The following is a 17,148-nucleotide window of genomic DNA, read 5'->3' on the forward strand; positions in this document are numbered from 1 at the left end:
ACCCCAGTAATTATCCATTTCTAAAGTATGTCTGAGGGGCATGGTTAAATTTATGTACAAAGATCTTCAGTGAAATATTATCCATAATCCTAGGGGAGGGGTTAGTAGAAACTGTCAACCCTAAGAAAGAAGATACCTACTAAGAAGAGCTTAGTAGGTGACTAGGCTCAAATTTAAAAACAAAGCCTAAAATATTTTAATCCTATTTTATTTAGAAACTAGGTAATTTTTTGCCCTTCACACTCTTAAGTATTATCAAAGCTAGACTTCAAACTCAACTTGATCTATGTCCAAAGCACATCATCTTTCCCCTCTGTCATACTTGACCTCACTGAGTCTCATTTTTTCTTAATAAGTACGAGTGAAATAAAATATCTACCTCAATGAGTTATTGTGAGAGTTAAATGAACTAATTTAAAGACCTTAAATACCAACATAAATAAAAGTCACTATTTTCTCTTATATACATAAAAAATGAAACTATAAAACAAAACAAAACTAAACTAAACTAAGCATCAGTAGTTTCTAAACAGGGGCCTCTCACACAAGCCTGGCTTCAGGGAAAAGCCTGCTCTAAAGCACCGGAACTATTTGTCTGCACTGTGCTCCTGCTGCCTGAGCCAACCCTTATAAAAGAATTCCTGGAATCATACTTCCACCAATAGGACTAAGACTGTCCTTGGCCAATCAGAGCCACAGAGTTGTATCTTCATTAGCACCTTCACTGGCCAATCAGAGCAGCTCCATTCTGATCAATCAGGACAGTGCTTTTTGGACTAATCAAACATTGAGGTCCCCCCAAATTCAGTTTTCTTTTGCACTGAAGGATGTGTTTCATCTGCTGGGGCTGAAACACCAGTGTTGAGGAGCCATGGAAGGCCCTGGCCAGAGGGCCACCTGGCATTGAATAAAAGTGTCTTCTTCACAGCACCCCAGGTTGGGGGTTCCTATTGGCCCTGAGTTCACAGAAACGACCATTAGTTGACAAAACAAACTGAGTGTCCACTGATAAAGGATTAGGTAAACAAGTACAGTACACCCTCATTACAAAAATCTCACCATATAAAAAGATTTCATGAAAGGATATTAAACACCATTTTCAGAAGTTTGTCAATGTTAGTGACAAATTTGAGGTTTAAATCAGGGTTACTTATATCAGTAAAAGAACTGTTGGAAAAAGTGTGTGTGTGTGTGTGTGTGTGTGTGTGTGTGTGTGTATTCGTATACATACTAAAAGTATAGATTTCATGATGTTTACAGTGGTTATTTATGAGAAATGGAATAAGTATAAGTGATTTCTATTTTGGCTTATTTTCTCTATTTTCTAATAATGAAGGTTGGGGAAAAGGGTTTTTGACGCAGAACAGTCCTTCTCCTTAGATTGACAGGCGTTTCTAGGTGTAGAACAAATAACAAATACTACCTATCCAAGGTGGCCCTCTAGTGGAAGGCGGATCGCAGCTGCTGTGGGGACACCTGGTTGTGACTTTATTTTAAATAGCTTATTGTATTTAAAACCTTTAAAGAAAACCAAGAGCCCTGAAATTAGTAAACTATTCTGCTTGTTCAAAGCATTTTAATTCTAGTAGTACTTAGAGGTGTGACAAAACTCTTAAAATTGTCAAGATCAGGGAACTAAGCTCCTTGGGTTTAATTCTCCTCTCCTGCTTTTTGGTAACATTTTGGTAGGTCCAGGTCCCGGCAGCCCGACTCAGATCGATGCTACCAGACAGGATGGAATAACTGAGGGCTTGCGGGTAGAATCTGAGGCGTGAAGGGGACACCTGTCTAGAGCGCTAGCACCTTCCAGTGACTACGAATCTTCGGCCCTACTCGGCTCCTCTTCGGCTCAGTTCGGTGAGCGCGCAGCTTCTTGGCCTCGGCTCTGTTCGGCTACGTTCGGCCTACGCGCTCCTTCTCCGTCGGCTCTATTCGGCTAAGCTCCGCCTACTCTCGCCCTCTCGGGCTCGGCTCTTTTCGGCTACGTTCGGCCCACGCTCCTCTCGGCTATCCTCGGCTTCCTTCGGACGACGCTGCTCTCGCGCTCGGCCTCCCTTCGGCGGAGCTCGGCCGGCGCTCGTCTCGGCCTCGGCTCTCCTCGGCTACGTTCGGCCGCGGCCCCGGAAGGGCGCCCATGGAGCCGGGACCGTCGGCTCGACTGACAGCTATGGCGCCGCTGCTGGAGTATGAACGGCAGCTGGTGCTGGAACTACTGGACACGGACGGGCTGGTAGTGTGCGCCCGCGGGCTCGGCGCCGACAGACTCCTCTACCACTTCCTCCGGCTGCATTGCCACCCGGCGTGCCTGGTGCTGGTGCTCAACACGCAGCCGGCCGAGGAGGTGCGGCCGGCCGCGCGGGAATGAGGGGACCGCGGGAGCGCTGGGGGCTTCCCGAGCGGATGCAGGCCCCGGCGCGGATGCGCAGCCTCTGAGAGCGGTGCAGCTCCCTGACGCGGTGGGGAGGGCGTGAAATGGGGGTCCCTGAGGCAGATGCAGGTCCCCGGCACGGATGCGAGAGGTCCCGTGGGGGATGCGGGTCCTTGACAGGGGTGTGAGGACACTGGGAGGGGTGGAAGGGGTTCCGAGGAAGACGCAGGTCCCTGACTTGAGTACAGAGACAGTGGGAGGAATGGAGGGACTCGGAGTTGTAGGGGAGTCATTCGAGGAGGATGGGACCGAGAGGGGGGACGTATGGTGAAAGGTAGGAATAGTGAGGGAGTCCCAAAGTTTATATAAAGGACTTGCTGGAGTCCAAGGGGTGGAGGAGGGGATGGCGGAATCTCAGGGTAATGGGGTGGGGACGTGAAAGGAGGTGCGGAGGCTGGAAAGAACCGTGTGGGCAAAAGGAGAATGCGGGGGGCGGGGGCCGGGGAGTTCACCAGGGCTGCGGAAGAAGGGATATAGGATCCGAAGGGAAGGGAGCTGGAAGTGACGCTGGGGCAGGTACCTGGGGTTAAGGAGGAGGGAGGACACTGAGGAAGACAGAGGGAAATTACACCTGTGCTGGGGGTGTCGAGAGGCAGCACAGCCTGGTCTGACAAGTTTGGTGAGCCCCTAGATAGAGCGGGTGGCCAGGAGGAAAATGTGGGCCGAGAAGGGCGACCACAGTCTCCTTGAGGGCAGGGACCCTGTCCAATTCGTCTAGGTATCTCTGAGACTTGGTGACATGGGGCTTAGCACAACACAGCTCCCCAGTAAAGGTGGTATCGAGTGGAAGGAGTAAAGGGCCAAGGGCTCCATTGACATGAAGAAAGCCCCTCTAGGGTGGATGGAGACGGAACTAATAAGCTAACCGTTGCCTGAGCAAAGGGTCCTCGTGTTACCTTCTCACACAGTACGATGCTGGGAAATATTTTCTAGGTTGCAGAAGTCTTTTAACTCAAGATTTAAAAATCCTTTTTTTCCTGTTGTTTAAATGCTGTGACAGCTCAAGTGCAGTGATTTTTCAGTATAAACCCCAAAACAAGAAAGCCTTAGTTGAATGTAAATTGGCTGGTTGATCACCATAAAGTAGTAAAGTTTGTGTAGCTCTGAGAAAGACAGCATATCATTTTAAATACAAATACCTGCAACCTATTAAGAATTGCCTTGTATTCAACTGCCTACTAATCAATTTTGGTTTCATTTAGGAGTATTTTATCAATCAGCTGAAGATAGAAGGGGTGGAACACCTCCCTCGCCGTGTGACAAATGAAATCGCCAGCAACAGTCGCTATGAGGTTTACACCCAAGGAGGTGTGATATTTGCAACAAGTCGAATACTTGTGGTTGATTTCTTGACTGATAGAATACCTTCAGATTTAATCACTGGTAAGATTTTGAAATCTTATTATGTATAATTTTGCACCTTTTTTTTGTCTGCCCCATCTGCTAAACTCAACTAGAACCTTCTCATGGGTGATACTGGATGTTTTTGCTCAACATTGTGCCTCTAGCCATTAGGACAGTATCTGACACATTTTAGATGCTCAATAAATATTCGTGGCCTGAATAAGTAAATAAATGTAAGATTGGCTTTGTTTTCTAAACTCCTATTTAGTAAATACATGGTAATTGAGTGGCATTTGCTTCTAGAACCTACTCAAATTTGAAATGTTTATAAATACTCTAAATATTTCCTAAAATATTCGGTTTTCCTCTTCAGGGAACATTTAATTTCATAATCTGAAATTAAACCAAGTTGCTTAATTATTTTGAGGAGAATAGTTTAATTTTTGCTAGAATTAATAGAGAAAAGGAATTATTATTATTACTATTTGTTTTTGGTTTTTTTTGTAAAACTTTTTCTGATTTCCCCAAAGCCAGTTAGGTGCCCTCAGGTTACCCTCTGCTTCTCATCGCACTCAGAACACATTATATTTGCCGAAGTTTTGATCGCTCTCACTCATTAAAAACCAGCTTCATAGGCACAAGGAATAACTTGTCATCCCAAGCTAAGTAACTGGGAATCGTAGGATGAATGATGCACGGATATACTGTGACCTGTAGTGAACTTTTGGAGGGCGGAGGGACTTAGAGAATTCATAATTGTGCTTCCCACTGTGTCTATCATATTGCCCTGAACCTAAAAGACCTTCAAGAAATAGTTAATGAATAAATGTGTTAATGAATACTTTATATAGTTCATGACGAACTGATTGAGAAAAGTTTTATTATACTATTTTTACACTCATTAATTTTTTTACTGAGATATCAGCATATAACATATTAGTTTCAGGTGTACAACATAATGATTCTGTATTTGTATTGTTGTAGTTTCATAACATTTATCATTGTTATAAGTACTGCCACAGACCGTGCAGTCAGAATCACCTGACTTTGAATGGTAATGCCACTGCTTACAAGAAAGTTACTTAATTTTTCAATGGTTTTTTTCACAAGCCCCAGTTTTCTTATTTCTTAAATTGAGGAAATAATCCCTCCTAGAGTTATAGTAAAGGTGAAGTAAGACAAAATAATTTGTTTAATATAGTGCCTGGTACATAATAAACAGATAATAGCAAAAGAGCTATTGGATTTTTATAACCAGAAGTCTTGATACATCAGAACGTTTTTTACTATTTGCTGCTTTTTTATGTTTAGTTTTATTTTTAAGTCGATAAAATGAAAAAAAATATGTCTTGAACCTACCGCTAGATGTCAGTACTGCTCTTTCAGTAACAATTCAACCAGCTCAGACAGAGCAACCCGAATCAGAGAGATGTCCAAGGTAGAGTTTATGAGTAATTCCTAATTAAAAGTTAATTTCTGTCTGACTCGGTTTACTCATCTGTAAATTGGAGATGGTAACATCCTCATGGGTTATCGTGAGTGTGAAATGCGATGATGTATGTGACATTCTTAGCATCATACATGGCACGAGGTAAGCATTTCTGTGTTAGTTTAGTGGAAAAGACAGATGTAAAGAAGTAACTACAGTACAATATGAGGTACGAAACATTAAGGGAGCATAAAAGTTTAAGTAGGTTTTTGTGGGACTAGATTATCCCCCAAGAAATATGACCTGCTGTTTGTTTTGATTTTTTATTAAAGGAAGAGCGGGCCTCAGACACACATGACTTGGAACCTTTGGTCTCCTATTACTTGCTGGATGACCTCGATCAAGTTGCTTCCCTTTCCTGGTCTCATAATAATACCTACCCCTTAGAATTATTGTGAGGATGAAATGAAATTTAAAAAAACCTATAAAAGTACCCAACCCCAGTGCCGGGGATGTAATATTAGTTCTTTTCTCTTTCTTCCTTCTGGGTTCCAAAGAAATGACCTTTTGGAGCACATTTTCTTAAATTGAGATTTACCTTTAGAGGTCCATTTTTATTATTTTTATTTGTATGTAATATTTCAATCTAGGCCATTAAGTGTGGCCCAGTAGAGCATTTGTAAAAACCTGCCTACTAGGTACAGAATCTCTTCCAAGTGGCAAATTAGTTATATACATATGTTGGAGTGATTAAAAATTCTTTGTCTACAAACTTCAGAATAACACTATTAATTTTTACTGTATTTGAAAAATAATTTGCTTAGGTAGAATATATTTTTGCTCCATCCACCACAATTCAAAATTTAAATACCAAAAATAGTAGAATCTGAATTGAGTTTATTGACCTACTAAAAGGGGTCATAAATTACTATTAGTGTCATGTTCTGGACACAGAGTAATGAGAACTGAAGCAAAAACAGGCAAGTACATTTATAACAAAAATATGATTTATATATAAGGTAACTGGCTTGATTTAGGTCTAAAAGACCGAGAATCATCATAGAATAAAGTTTCAGATCTAGAAATGACATCTGTACACTCAAGCCATCTCATGTCACTGCCTAATTTATCAGTAATCACATTGCCTCAAAACAGCGTACACGTATGAAAGTTTATTTATAAATAAACTTTTCAAAATAATTGTCCTTGTTTCTGTGATTCACAGTTATCATTATCACACTCCTGCCAAAAAAAAACATATGTACTAAACATATCCATTAAAGGTTTTTATTTTAAATGGACTGATTTACCTCTCAATTGAATATACTCTGATTCTGAAAAGTGAATTCTTATAATAGGCGAAATAGATGAAATGGTGCCCAAACTTCTAAAAAGCAACAATTTTATGTCGTCTACATCTGATTCATATATATAAGAATTAGTGATCCACTTAGCTTTCAGAAATACGTCCTCCACTGTGCCAGACACATCCCACCTCAGGACCTTTGCTCAAATCACTCCCTCTGCGTTGAACATGGTCACAGAGCTCACCTCCTCACCTCCGTCAGTCTATTCAAAGATAGCAAAACACTATCCCCACATATGCTCCCTCTCTTTCTCTGATTCATTTTTTTTCTCCTTAGCACTTACCATCTTATAACCTACTAAATATTTTACTCACTTATATTGTTTATTGAAAGTGCCATGAGGACAGGGACTCATACGTGTTCTTTAAGGCTATATCCGCAGCCCAGACCAGTGCTCACCCATGCTCAAGTAGGCACTAAGAAAACTGTGGTAAGTAAATGAAAGGGAACCTGAAAATTCCATGTCTATTTTGTAATCGAAATTATAATTTCCTCCCTCAGGCATCTTGGTGTATAGAGCTCACAGAATAATCGAGTCTTGTCAAGAAGCATTCATCCTGCGCCTCTTTCGCCAGAAAAACAAACGTGGTTTTATTAAAGCTTTTACAGACAATGCCGTTGCCTTTGATACCGGGTTTTGTCATGTGGAAAGAGTGATGAGAAATCTTTTTGTAAGGAAGCTATATCTGTGGCCAAGGTAAATAGCATCATGTGATAAATTTCTGAAAGCGGATCTGCTGTTATTTAATTTTGCACTTTAATGTAATGTAAAATTTTACTATAATTGGACTTGATGCATGCTAGTCAGGTTCATAACAAGTACATCCAAATATAAATACCGTATGGTCACCACATTTGTGATTCATTTAAAAGGAGAGAAATTTGATTGTTATCTTTCTAGTAGCCCATTAAATCCATCCAAATGCAGCCAGTATGTCCTTTCTTGTCCACTTAGCGAAACCCCCAGGGATCTATCTAGCGACTCACATGCATAGCAGCTGTAGGTGGACTGCAGATTTATTGGCTAAGATGCTCACTTCCACTTTGAAAATTACCCGTTAGGGAAATAAAGCACAAAGATTTTGAAGAATTTCTGTAAATTTCTAGGAAAAAGAGGAGGTTTCCATTTTCAAACATTTAGCAACCTACGCTAATAGGTATTGTGGTTAGACTATATGGTATTTAAGAGCTGTTGTGATGATCTTTTTCTTTTCTTGATTATACCTTATTTCGGGAATCAACATACTTTTCTTGGAAAGGTCCCGATTGTGAAGATATAGGCTTTGCAGGCCGTGTGGTCACAGTTAACTCAACTTTGCTGTTATAGCATGAAAGCAGCCATACACACTACCTGAACAATGGGTGTGGCCGTGTTCCAATAATCTGTTCCTAAAAACAGGCACTGGGTTTGGCCCAGACCATCACTGGCTGACCCCTGCCTTATTTGAATAATTTCCACTCATTGAGGTTAAAAGTATTCCTGAAAACTGTCATTTTGCTTTCCGTTTCTTAATTCATTTACAAAAAACTATTAGAGTATTAAGCCAAGATCAAAAATACATACCCGTTGAAACTCTAGAAAATATTTGAAAACTATTTGTCTCTTTAGGTTCCATGTAGCAGTAAACTCATTTTTAGAACAGCACAAACCTGAAGTTGTAGAAATTCATGTTTCTATGACACCTGCCATGCTTGCCATACAGACTGCTATACTGGACATTTTAAATGCATGTCTAAAGGAGCTGAAATGCCATAACCCATCGCTTGAAGTCGAAGATTTATCTTTAGAAAATGCGATTGGAAAACCCTTTGACAAGGTACTCTATTTCTCCTCCTTTTTAAGCACGATTTGTTATGTTATAATTTTTAAGAATGCAAGGTATTTTAATATGTACAGTGTTCTTAAAAGGAATTTGCTGTTATTTATATTTATATTGGAGATGATTTAAAGTATAGTTTGTTTGGATTACTGGAGAGTAATAATTTGTAGTGAAATATGTGGATTGGCATATAATGCAACTCTGATTTTTACAGTGATTACTTCTTAAGTATGATTTAAAAAGAGGATAAATAACCTTTTTGCTCTGAAATGACATTTGGATATCTACAGGTAGAAGATTTTTACATAAGAATGCTTCAGAATTTATGATCTCTTATTTGGAATAAAAATAATTTGGACGAGTTTTCATTACTGAGGAATGTGAAACTTGTTCTGTCTTAAAATTACTTTCTGAATTGAGAAAATGGTAAGACTTTAGTTCAAGGAATTTTTATTCTAATTTTTTTTATCAAAAATTAATATTAATACAGATACATAAAATGTCTAAGATTGAATTATAGACCCAGAAAATGCTGACTTTTTAAGAATTCCAGGCAGCTTTTTTGTTTCTTTCATATTTTGTTAGAATAAGTTGCTGTCTTTTAACCTCTGAATCAATCTTTTTGTCACCAGAAATAATACAAGTGATTATAAAGGAAAACTTTAGCTCGTCATTTCTCTGATTCTTCCAAAAAGTCATTTTACTATGAAATAATGATGCATAAAACTAATTTCATGTGTTACACTCCTCATTCCTAAAATAAAGTTTATTGTAATTTAATGCATGGTGAAGCCAAAAAAGAAAAAACAAAAAAACAAAAAACTTCACGTTCTTTTAATAGAATGTGTATGTCCCCAGAGAAACAAAATATAGCTAGCCTAATATGTTTTGTAATGAATCTCTCTGTTTATCATCCCCTGCATAGTAAAAGTCCAAGTATTGATTTAAGTATTCTCTTAGTAACCAAATCTAAATATAGATGTAATTTATATCTTTTTAGAAAATAGAACTTTTGCAGATGATTTTACAAAAGAGGCATGTAGTTGTATGTTCCAGTTTGTCTCAGGACAGTCTGCCTGTTGACAATCTGCCTATTGTCCTGGAGTAATTATTAATAGTATCATTTCATTTTCACAAGATTCCTGGTTTAGACAATAAATTATACAGTCATCCAAATATTTACTTCTGCTCAGTATTAAATTTGTTAGGTAAGATGCCATATAGCAATAATGCTTCCATATCATGCTACAGATAATATCCTTTTTAGTTACAGAATCAGTTTGTGAAGTAAATGCGTGTATATAGCTGTGGATATGTGGATACTTACGTAGTATATAAATAAAGTTGTTCTGCGTTTTAGGCGACATTTTAGGATCATAAAAAATATTCAAAGTTAGTCAATTTGTTAACAGTTTAGTCGATTAACTGTTAATTCAACCAATATTTTTTCATCCGTGAGTAACACCTTTATAAAAACTAAATAGATCTTTTACATGCCAACAAGTTAAGATATATTGTTATTTAATTTGATGTCATGTAGTTTCCCTGGTTTTCTGCTGAATCATCCAAGTGGGTCCCACAACTTCATCTGTCTAGGATAGGGTCACAGCCAAACTTGGCAGAAACTGAATGTGTCTGAGCTACATGCTTTGATTCTTCCTAAAAACAAATATTTGATTATCTCTGATGTTTATCAGGCCTTTTCTCTTCTGACTAATAATGTAAATATGGATAATTATGAATTGACTCTACCTGATCATGAAGATTATAGTGATAAGATATTCTTTGTATTTGAAAAATTAAACATCCTTATTAGAACCTTATGAACTGAAATTTTCTATCCCCTTTCTTGGAAGATAATGTTTTGGTTTTTTTTTATTGTAGTAAAATATGCATAACGTAAAATATACCACGTTAACCAATTTTTAGGTATACAGGGGACAATTTTTGTTGAAAGTATAATCTATAGTATTAATACTACATTGAACATATTTTGGCAATACTCGATTTTATTCTTGTTTTAGACAATCCGCCATTATCTGGATCCTTTGTGGCACCAGCTTGGAGCCAAGACGAAATCCTTGGTTCAAGATTTGAAGATATTACGTACTTTGCTGCAATATCTCTCTCAGTATGATTGCATCACATTTCTTAATCTTCTAGAATCTCTGAGAGCAACAGAGAAGGCTTTTGGTCAAAACTCAGGTGGGAGACAAAAATACTAATGTTATTTTATCCTAGGAGCTGATTTGAATAAAGTTCTAGTTTTGTTGGGGAATCAGGTGTGGGAAGTGCTATATTCACCTACATGTTATACTAAGATTTAAAATGACATTTTACATTCATAGCACAAGGATTAAGATTCTATTGATAGCTAATGTTTCTGCCTACTTAACTTATATATAATAATAAATATTCACATCCATTCTGGGCAGTTTTATTTCTAGAAAAGACTGACTATATTGCAGGCATTCCCCAAATAAGTCGTGTGCCACAAGTTTAGTTGTTAAGAACTTAAAATTCATTTTCCCCTAAGAAACAACAAGTTGGCATGGGATTTCATAAGCTAGAGCGTGAAGACTAAAGAGAAGAGGTTTGTGGGGAAACATGCACATGTAACTGGCCACCATCTTACTTTCCCTACAGTAACATCCACCTCCCACTGTTGTGGCCTCTCTCGGTGTTTGGCTGGGCCAGTGATTTTCAAAGTGTGGTCCATGAGCCCCTGAGGCCAAGATTTAAGGTGACTAATAATTTTAACTGCTTCGGCAGGGACATTCTTGAATAATAAACTACAGATGCGTAGAAATGAAGCATACGTCGACTGCTGGTACGCTTTGGCTCCACTACCTGATTGTGCTCAGCCACCAGCAGTCACCCACTGCTTCTGCGCCATCAAAGGAAATGTCAGCACAGTGGGGAAAAGTCACACAATGAGTTAGTATTATTACGAGAATAGTTTTGAGGTCACAGACCCCCCTGAAAATATTTTGAGACCAAGGATCTGTAGCCCACACTTCGAAAACCACCAATCTAGCCCAACAGTGACAGAGGCCACAGTAAGGGAGAAGGTATGGCTCGGAGGAGAACAAGATGGCGGCCAAGTATATACAGAGCTCATGTGACCATCAGAGAGTCTTGAAAATTAATTGTTTTTTTTTCAACTTTTCACATTAGGTTGGCTATTTCTCGACTCTAGTACCTCGATGTTTGTAAATGCTCGAGCAAGGGTTTATCGTGTTCCAGATGCCAAAATAAGTAAAAAAGGCAAAATGTCTGAAAAAGTGGAGATTAAAGAAGAGCAAGGTATTTTATGGGCTTACGTCTTTAAAAGTTTTTTTTATTTAAGTATTTGTTGTGGAATTGCTTATGAAGTTACAGTATAATTTTAAATATTTTTTTGGCCATGTGAAAAGTGTGTGCCTGTAGGTTATATGTAATACACGTAATGTACGTTAGAAAGTTTTACCATATGAAGTCTTAGAATTCATTACCAAAAGATTCCAAATAACAAGTGCCAAGTATCAATCAAGATATTCTTATTGCTACATAAGAACTGTAGTTTTTGTTTTTGTTTTTGTTTTTTTAACTTAAGAGTAATTACTATTTGGGGCACTTAAAGTCTCAGTGGAACATCCCTTTAGCTTTTAAAGAACATGAGTATGCTAAAATGAAGCAAATACACATTTTTATTCCAACACTCATCTACTAGATATAATAAATATCATTGTTTTTTAATTAAATTTATTGGGATGACATTGGTTAATAACATTACGTAAGTTTTAGCAGTAGAGTTCTGTAATACATCATCTGCATATTGCATTGTGCACTTTAGCACCCAAAGTCAAGTCTCCCCATCACCACGTATTTGACTCCCTTTACCCTCCTGGTCCTCTCCCCACCCCACTTCCCTGCTGGTAGCCACCATACTGTTGTCTGTGTCTATCAGTTTGTTCGTTCGTTTTATTCATTTTTTCGTTGCTTTCTGTTTATAACCCACATATGAGTGAAATCATATGGTTCTGTCCTTTTCCGTCTGACTTAGTTCACTTATCATGGTATTCTCAAGCCAAATCAAACCTAAAGGCTTCTGCACAGCAAAAGAAACTGTCAACAAAACAAAAGACAACCAACTAAATGGGAGAAGATATTTGCAAATGATACCTCCGATAAAGGGCTAATATCCAAAAACTATAAAGACCTCATACAACCCAACAACAAAAATATCATTGGTTTTTTAAGGCATAGGATATGGTTAGTGTTTACATTCTAATTCAAAGGTCTATTTCAAAATTTAATTAAATATATTAGTGATGTAAATAAAAGTTTAATTGCTGTCTACAGCTATTTCATGTTCAAGATTGTCAAAAAAATGGGGATTTTAGAAAAAAATACTGTTGTTTTCTACTGATTCCTTTATTTTGTATAGGAAGTTGTATATAACATCGCAGTTGACAGCTAACACAAAATCATCTCTTAGCGGCTATGAATATCAGTTTCTATCACGGCATTATGAAACCCACATTACTGTTAGTTTGAAGTGTCTTTTCTCTTTCTTTCATTTCGACCATAAGGATACCTTTTTCAAGGAAGCAAATTCTATGTGGCATTATGAAGGAAGCTCAAAGGAATGAGCTTATGGAATGATGCTGTGTCATCTGTTGTTTTAAAAGCCTTTGCAATACTTTATGGATAAAGATTATCTCATAGAATGAGATCATCCTTTATTTCTATACAGAAACAAAAAAGGAACTGGTCCTAGAAAGCAGCCCAAAGTGGGAAGCGCTGACCGAAGTACTGAAAGAAATTGAGGCAGAAAATGCGGAGAGTGAAGCCCTTGGTGGTCCAGGTAGGAAAAAGGGGATGATGACATCCGCTTTCAAAACCAAGCAAAGGAGTCTTTTTGATTGGCTCTTTAAAAATAACTTACTATTTTATTATAGATGGATAAATGCCAAATGAACACAGAAATCCTAGCGGCAACCCCCTTTTTATTTATTTGGTGTGATCTCCGGGTTGAATCATCGTATATCCTTGAAAGCAGATTTTTTTACTAGTCGCATTCTTGGAACTTCTATTTAAAGACGTAGCTAATCTCCACATACGTATTCACCAGGTTTAAAATCTGGAATCCCCAAGGAGAAAGCTAGAGTCTTATGTTTTATATTCTCAGCTAGTGACCTTCTAAAGAAGCCCAAACTACTCTGTGGAGTGACATTGGCTCAGTCCTAAAATAATTGCAAGTTATAAGGCTACTCCATTTAAATATGAGTATACCAATAAATTAGCACAGTAGACTAAACCTGAATTAAATTTAAAAAATCAAGCCAGATAAAAAATAAAAGAAAATATAGTTTTTAAATATCTATTGAGTCTGAACTATCACAAAGCAGTAGAGGCAAGCATAATCCTTATGTTAAAAAATATACAGGGGATATCATTCCAGAACTTATGGTGCTATGATTTTTTTTAACACCTACAGCGCTCAGTATTCTTAGGTGGTCTCCCATCCAAGTACTAACTAGGCCCAACCTTGCTTAGCTTCTGAGATCAGACGAGATCAGGCACAGTCAGGGTAGCGTGGCCATAGACTGTTGCTATGATTTAAGACCCAAAGTCATACATGCTCATCTGAAAAAATTTTTAAAAAATAAAGAAAAAAGAGAAGGAAAAAAATGATGACTAGTAGCCACTGTTTACATTGGCATAATTCCTTCCTATTTCTTTTACATGTATTTTCTATTTCACATTGGTAAAGTCATAGGTAGATATAATTTCCGGATATAGAATTTAATGAGTCAAATGATACTAATATTTTTAAAGCTCTCAAGACCTATTATCACATTGTTTTACAGAAAGTTTTTATCAACTTTCTTTCTAGCAGTATAAGACCTTATCTCTTTTTCACTTAGCTAACCATGACTAGTCAGTTTGCATGTGTGCATGTACATATATGTATAACAATTTTAATAATTTGATTGGAGAAAAATATTATCTCGTTTTAAATCTTAATGTTTGGTGAGCTTGATATTTTCTCAAGTGCATTTCCTCTTTTGTGAATTTAGTTTCCTTTGCCAATTTAGGTTGAGTCTTCAGTTTGTATCAGCTTTCTATATATCAGAGATGCTAACATTTATCAGAACTGTCGCAGAAAGTTGTTTTTTGTCTTTAGTTTTTTTAGGCACAGTTTTTATTCTTAAAGAATCAATCCTAGCTTATAGATTTAAATCTTCTCTAGATTCCTTTCATTGCTTAAGCTTAGAAAATCACCTCTAGCAAGAAAAATGAAGAATAGTCACCTTTTTTTATAAGTTAATATTTAACATTTGACTCTGTAATCCATTTGAAATTTATTTTGGTGTATAAGATCCTCTGGAAAATTATTCATTAAAAAGAGCTCTTTAAATCCTCCGTTATACGATGGCTCTACTTTCATAAGACTCTAAATATTTCTGGTTTCAACTTTGCTCAAAAGATTCAAGTAATCCTGCCAAAGAGGAAAAAGCATTCGGTAAGCATCTAAGACCCTTTTTAAATAAATTATAAATGCTGTATCTTTAACGCCAAAGGGTAAGATGTGTCTTCCTCCTGGGGGAAGGGGCAAAGGGACCTATAGGTAATAAGAAAAGTGAGGTAATAGTAACACAACATTGTTTTCTAATTTTAGGTCAAGTACTTATTTGTGCAAGCGATGACCGAACATGTTCCCAGCTGAGAGAGTATATCGCTGTCGGGGCAGAGGCCTTCTTGCTGAGACTCTACAGGAAAACCTTTGAGAAGGACAGCAAAGCTGAAGAAGTGTGGATGCAATTCAGGAAGGAGGACAGCTCAAAGAGGGTTATGAAATCTAACAAAAGACCCAAAGACCCCCAAAACAAAGAAAGGTCTTCTGCCAAAGAAAGGAGTCTCAAAAAGAAAAAACAAAGGTTAACTTTAACTCAGATGATGGGGAAATCTGAAGAACTGGGGGAGGAAGGGGACAGCCAGGAAGGATGTCCCAGAGACTTAAGCAGTAGCCCGGAAAGCTGCTTGCAAGAAATTAAGCACGAGGAATTTGATCTCAACTTGTCATCTGATGCCGCTTATGGAATCCTGAAAGACCCCCTCACCATCATCCACCCGCTTCTGGGTTGTGGTGACCCCTATGCTCTGACCAGGGTACTGCATGAAGTAGAGCCGAGATACGTGGTCCTGTATGACGCCGAGCTAACGTTCGTTCGTCAGCTTGAAATTTACAGGGCGAGTCGGCCCGGTAAACCTCTGAGGCAAGTTCTAAAGAGAATGCACTGTGTCTTGAAGGCTTCGCTGTCACTGTTCTTTAGGATTTAACACAGAAACTATACCAGTTGCATGTGGGTTTTCTAATAGTTAACATTCTGTTGTTTTGATGTTGGTTAAGTTTACGAAACCTTGTTATGCTTTCTGATGAACCTGGCCAGTTCGCACAGGAAGGAAGTCCAGTCTGGCATCACAGCGAACCCAAGGCCTGCTCGTGCTCTCGGTCCTTGCTGCTCTGCGTGTGCACTGTGTTCTTTTCTATTGCTTTGTAGCTTCTGGGGCGATATATCCGAAGAAATCCAGGAAATATATAATATCCTAACTTCTCCTCACAATTAACATGACTCAGCTAAGTAATTTCAGCATTCTAAAATGTCTTTCTTACACATTTTAAGAAGTGACTCTAAGTTACATTCACGTAAACCTAAAGTATTAGGGGAATTATTGTACTAAGTTTTCCTGAGTTTCAAGAAATATCAGGAGAAAAATCTACAGAAATGTCAGATGAGAAAATGATGCCTTGCAAAGAATATAATGTTCCGGCTCGCCAGTTATTTGAGGGGAATAAACAGCAAAATTAATATCCTGAACTCAGTCTGAACCAAAAACAGAGCCAAAAGAAATTTTTTCTAGCACTTAAACTAATGCAGCCTTTCCTAGTGGAGATGAATGGAGGAGGTGGATCGAGAATATTGCAGGACGAAGAGATTAGATGAAGCTGGTAAAATAATTATAGGCTGGCAAATTCTTCATACTTTGCTGATGATCAGCTTTGTAGATAACGTGTGCGTTCTTTGTTGCCTGAGAATACGCTAGTGTGATATTTGCAAACAAAGTATCAGAATCAGAAGGGACCTGGGAGTTCAACCGCTTGCTCTGTCAGTGGGAAAGTGAGGCCCAGAAATGGTGAGTGACTTGCCCTCGGCCACATGGCACATTCGGGGAAGACCTCAGGTCTCTGGACTCATTGTCCAATGGTCTCTTCCCTGTTCACACTTGGAAGAAATGTAATCTAGGGAAATGGAGTCTAAAAGAACACCCGAGGGCTAAAAAGGGAACATATCTGATTGAAGATGAAGAAAAGGGGTAGAAGAGGTGCTTAATTCATCTTCTTAGCAATAAACAGAACAAAAAAGCAGAACTTTTCTAATAGAAAAGCATATATCAAATTATTTTTTGAGGAGCCTGATATAAGTCGTATGTCTTCAGTGTCTGCATGTTTATGTAAAATGTGTGATGACTCATTTCTGTTAAGACACAAATAAAAAAGAACTGAGAAATTATTTGCAAAGATAAAGGTCATATAGATTTATTTCATTTGTTTGTTTTTCACTAACATGAACTTTCATAAACTGGTTCTTATAACTACCATCCAACTGTTTTAATGCTTCTTTGGCAGAGATGTAAAGAAAAATTGAAAAAAGAGAACCCAGTAAGATTTTGTGTTTCCTTATTTTTTTATAGTTATGAGAAAAGAATTAT

At 38.0% G+C, this 17,148-nt stretch overlaps 1 protein-coding gene and 1 pseudogene across 2 annotated transcripts in view; one reads left to right on the top strand and one right to left on the bottom strand.

Annotated features, from left to right (window-relative positions):
- Positions 1–2,106: 2,106 nt before the first annotated feature.
- Positions 2,107–17,148, top strand: part of ERCC4 (ERCC excision repair 4, endonuclease catalytic subunit) — a 30,168-nt gene continuing 15,126 nt past the window's right edge. Inside the window, exons 1-8 of one of the 2 annotated variants that reach the window (XM_016129789.2) lie at positions 2,107–2,341; positions 3,631–3,811; positions 7,070–7,265; positions 8,178–8,385; positions 10,413–10,593; positions 11,566–11,694; positions 13,127–13,237; positions 15,056–15,653. In XM_016129789.2, the coding sequence (XP_015985275.2) occupies positions 2,135–2,341; positions 3,631–3,811; positions 7,070–7,265; positions 8,178–8,385; positions 10,413–10,593; positions 11,566–11,694; positions 13,127–13,237; positions 15,056–15,653 (1,811 nt within the window). In that variant the 5' untranslated portion in view covers positions 2,107–2,134. The remainder of the gene's footprint in view (positions 2,342–3,630; positions 3,812–7,069; positions 7,266–8,177; positions 8,386–10,412; positions 10,594–11,565; positions 11,695–13,126; positions 13,238–15,055; positions 15,654–17,148) is intronic. The other variant, XR_004952559.1, reaches the window with a different exon arrangement.
- On the bottom strand, positions 13,862–13,980 carry LOC118607389 (annotated as a pseudogene).

Source organism: Rousettus aegyptiacus, unplaced genomic scaffold (assembly GCF_014176215.1).
Source record: "Rousettus aegyptiacus isolate mRouAeg1 unplaced genomic scaffold, mRouAeg1.p scaffold_m13_p_8, whole genome shotgun sequence".
Taxonomy (NCBI): Eukaryota; Metazoa; Chordata; class Mammalia; order Chiroptera; family Pteropodidae; genus Rousettus; species Rousettus aegyptiacus.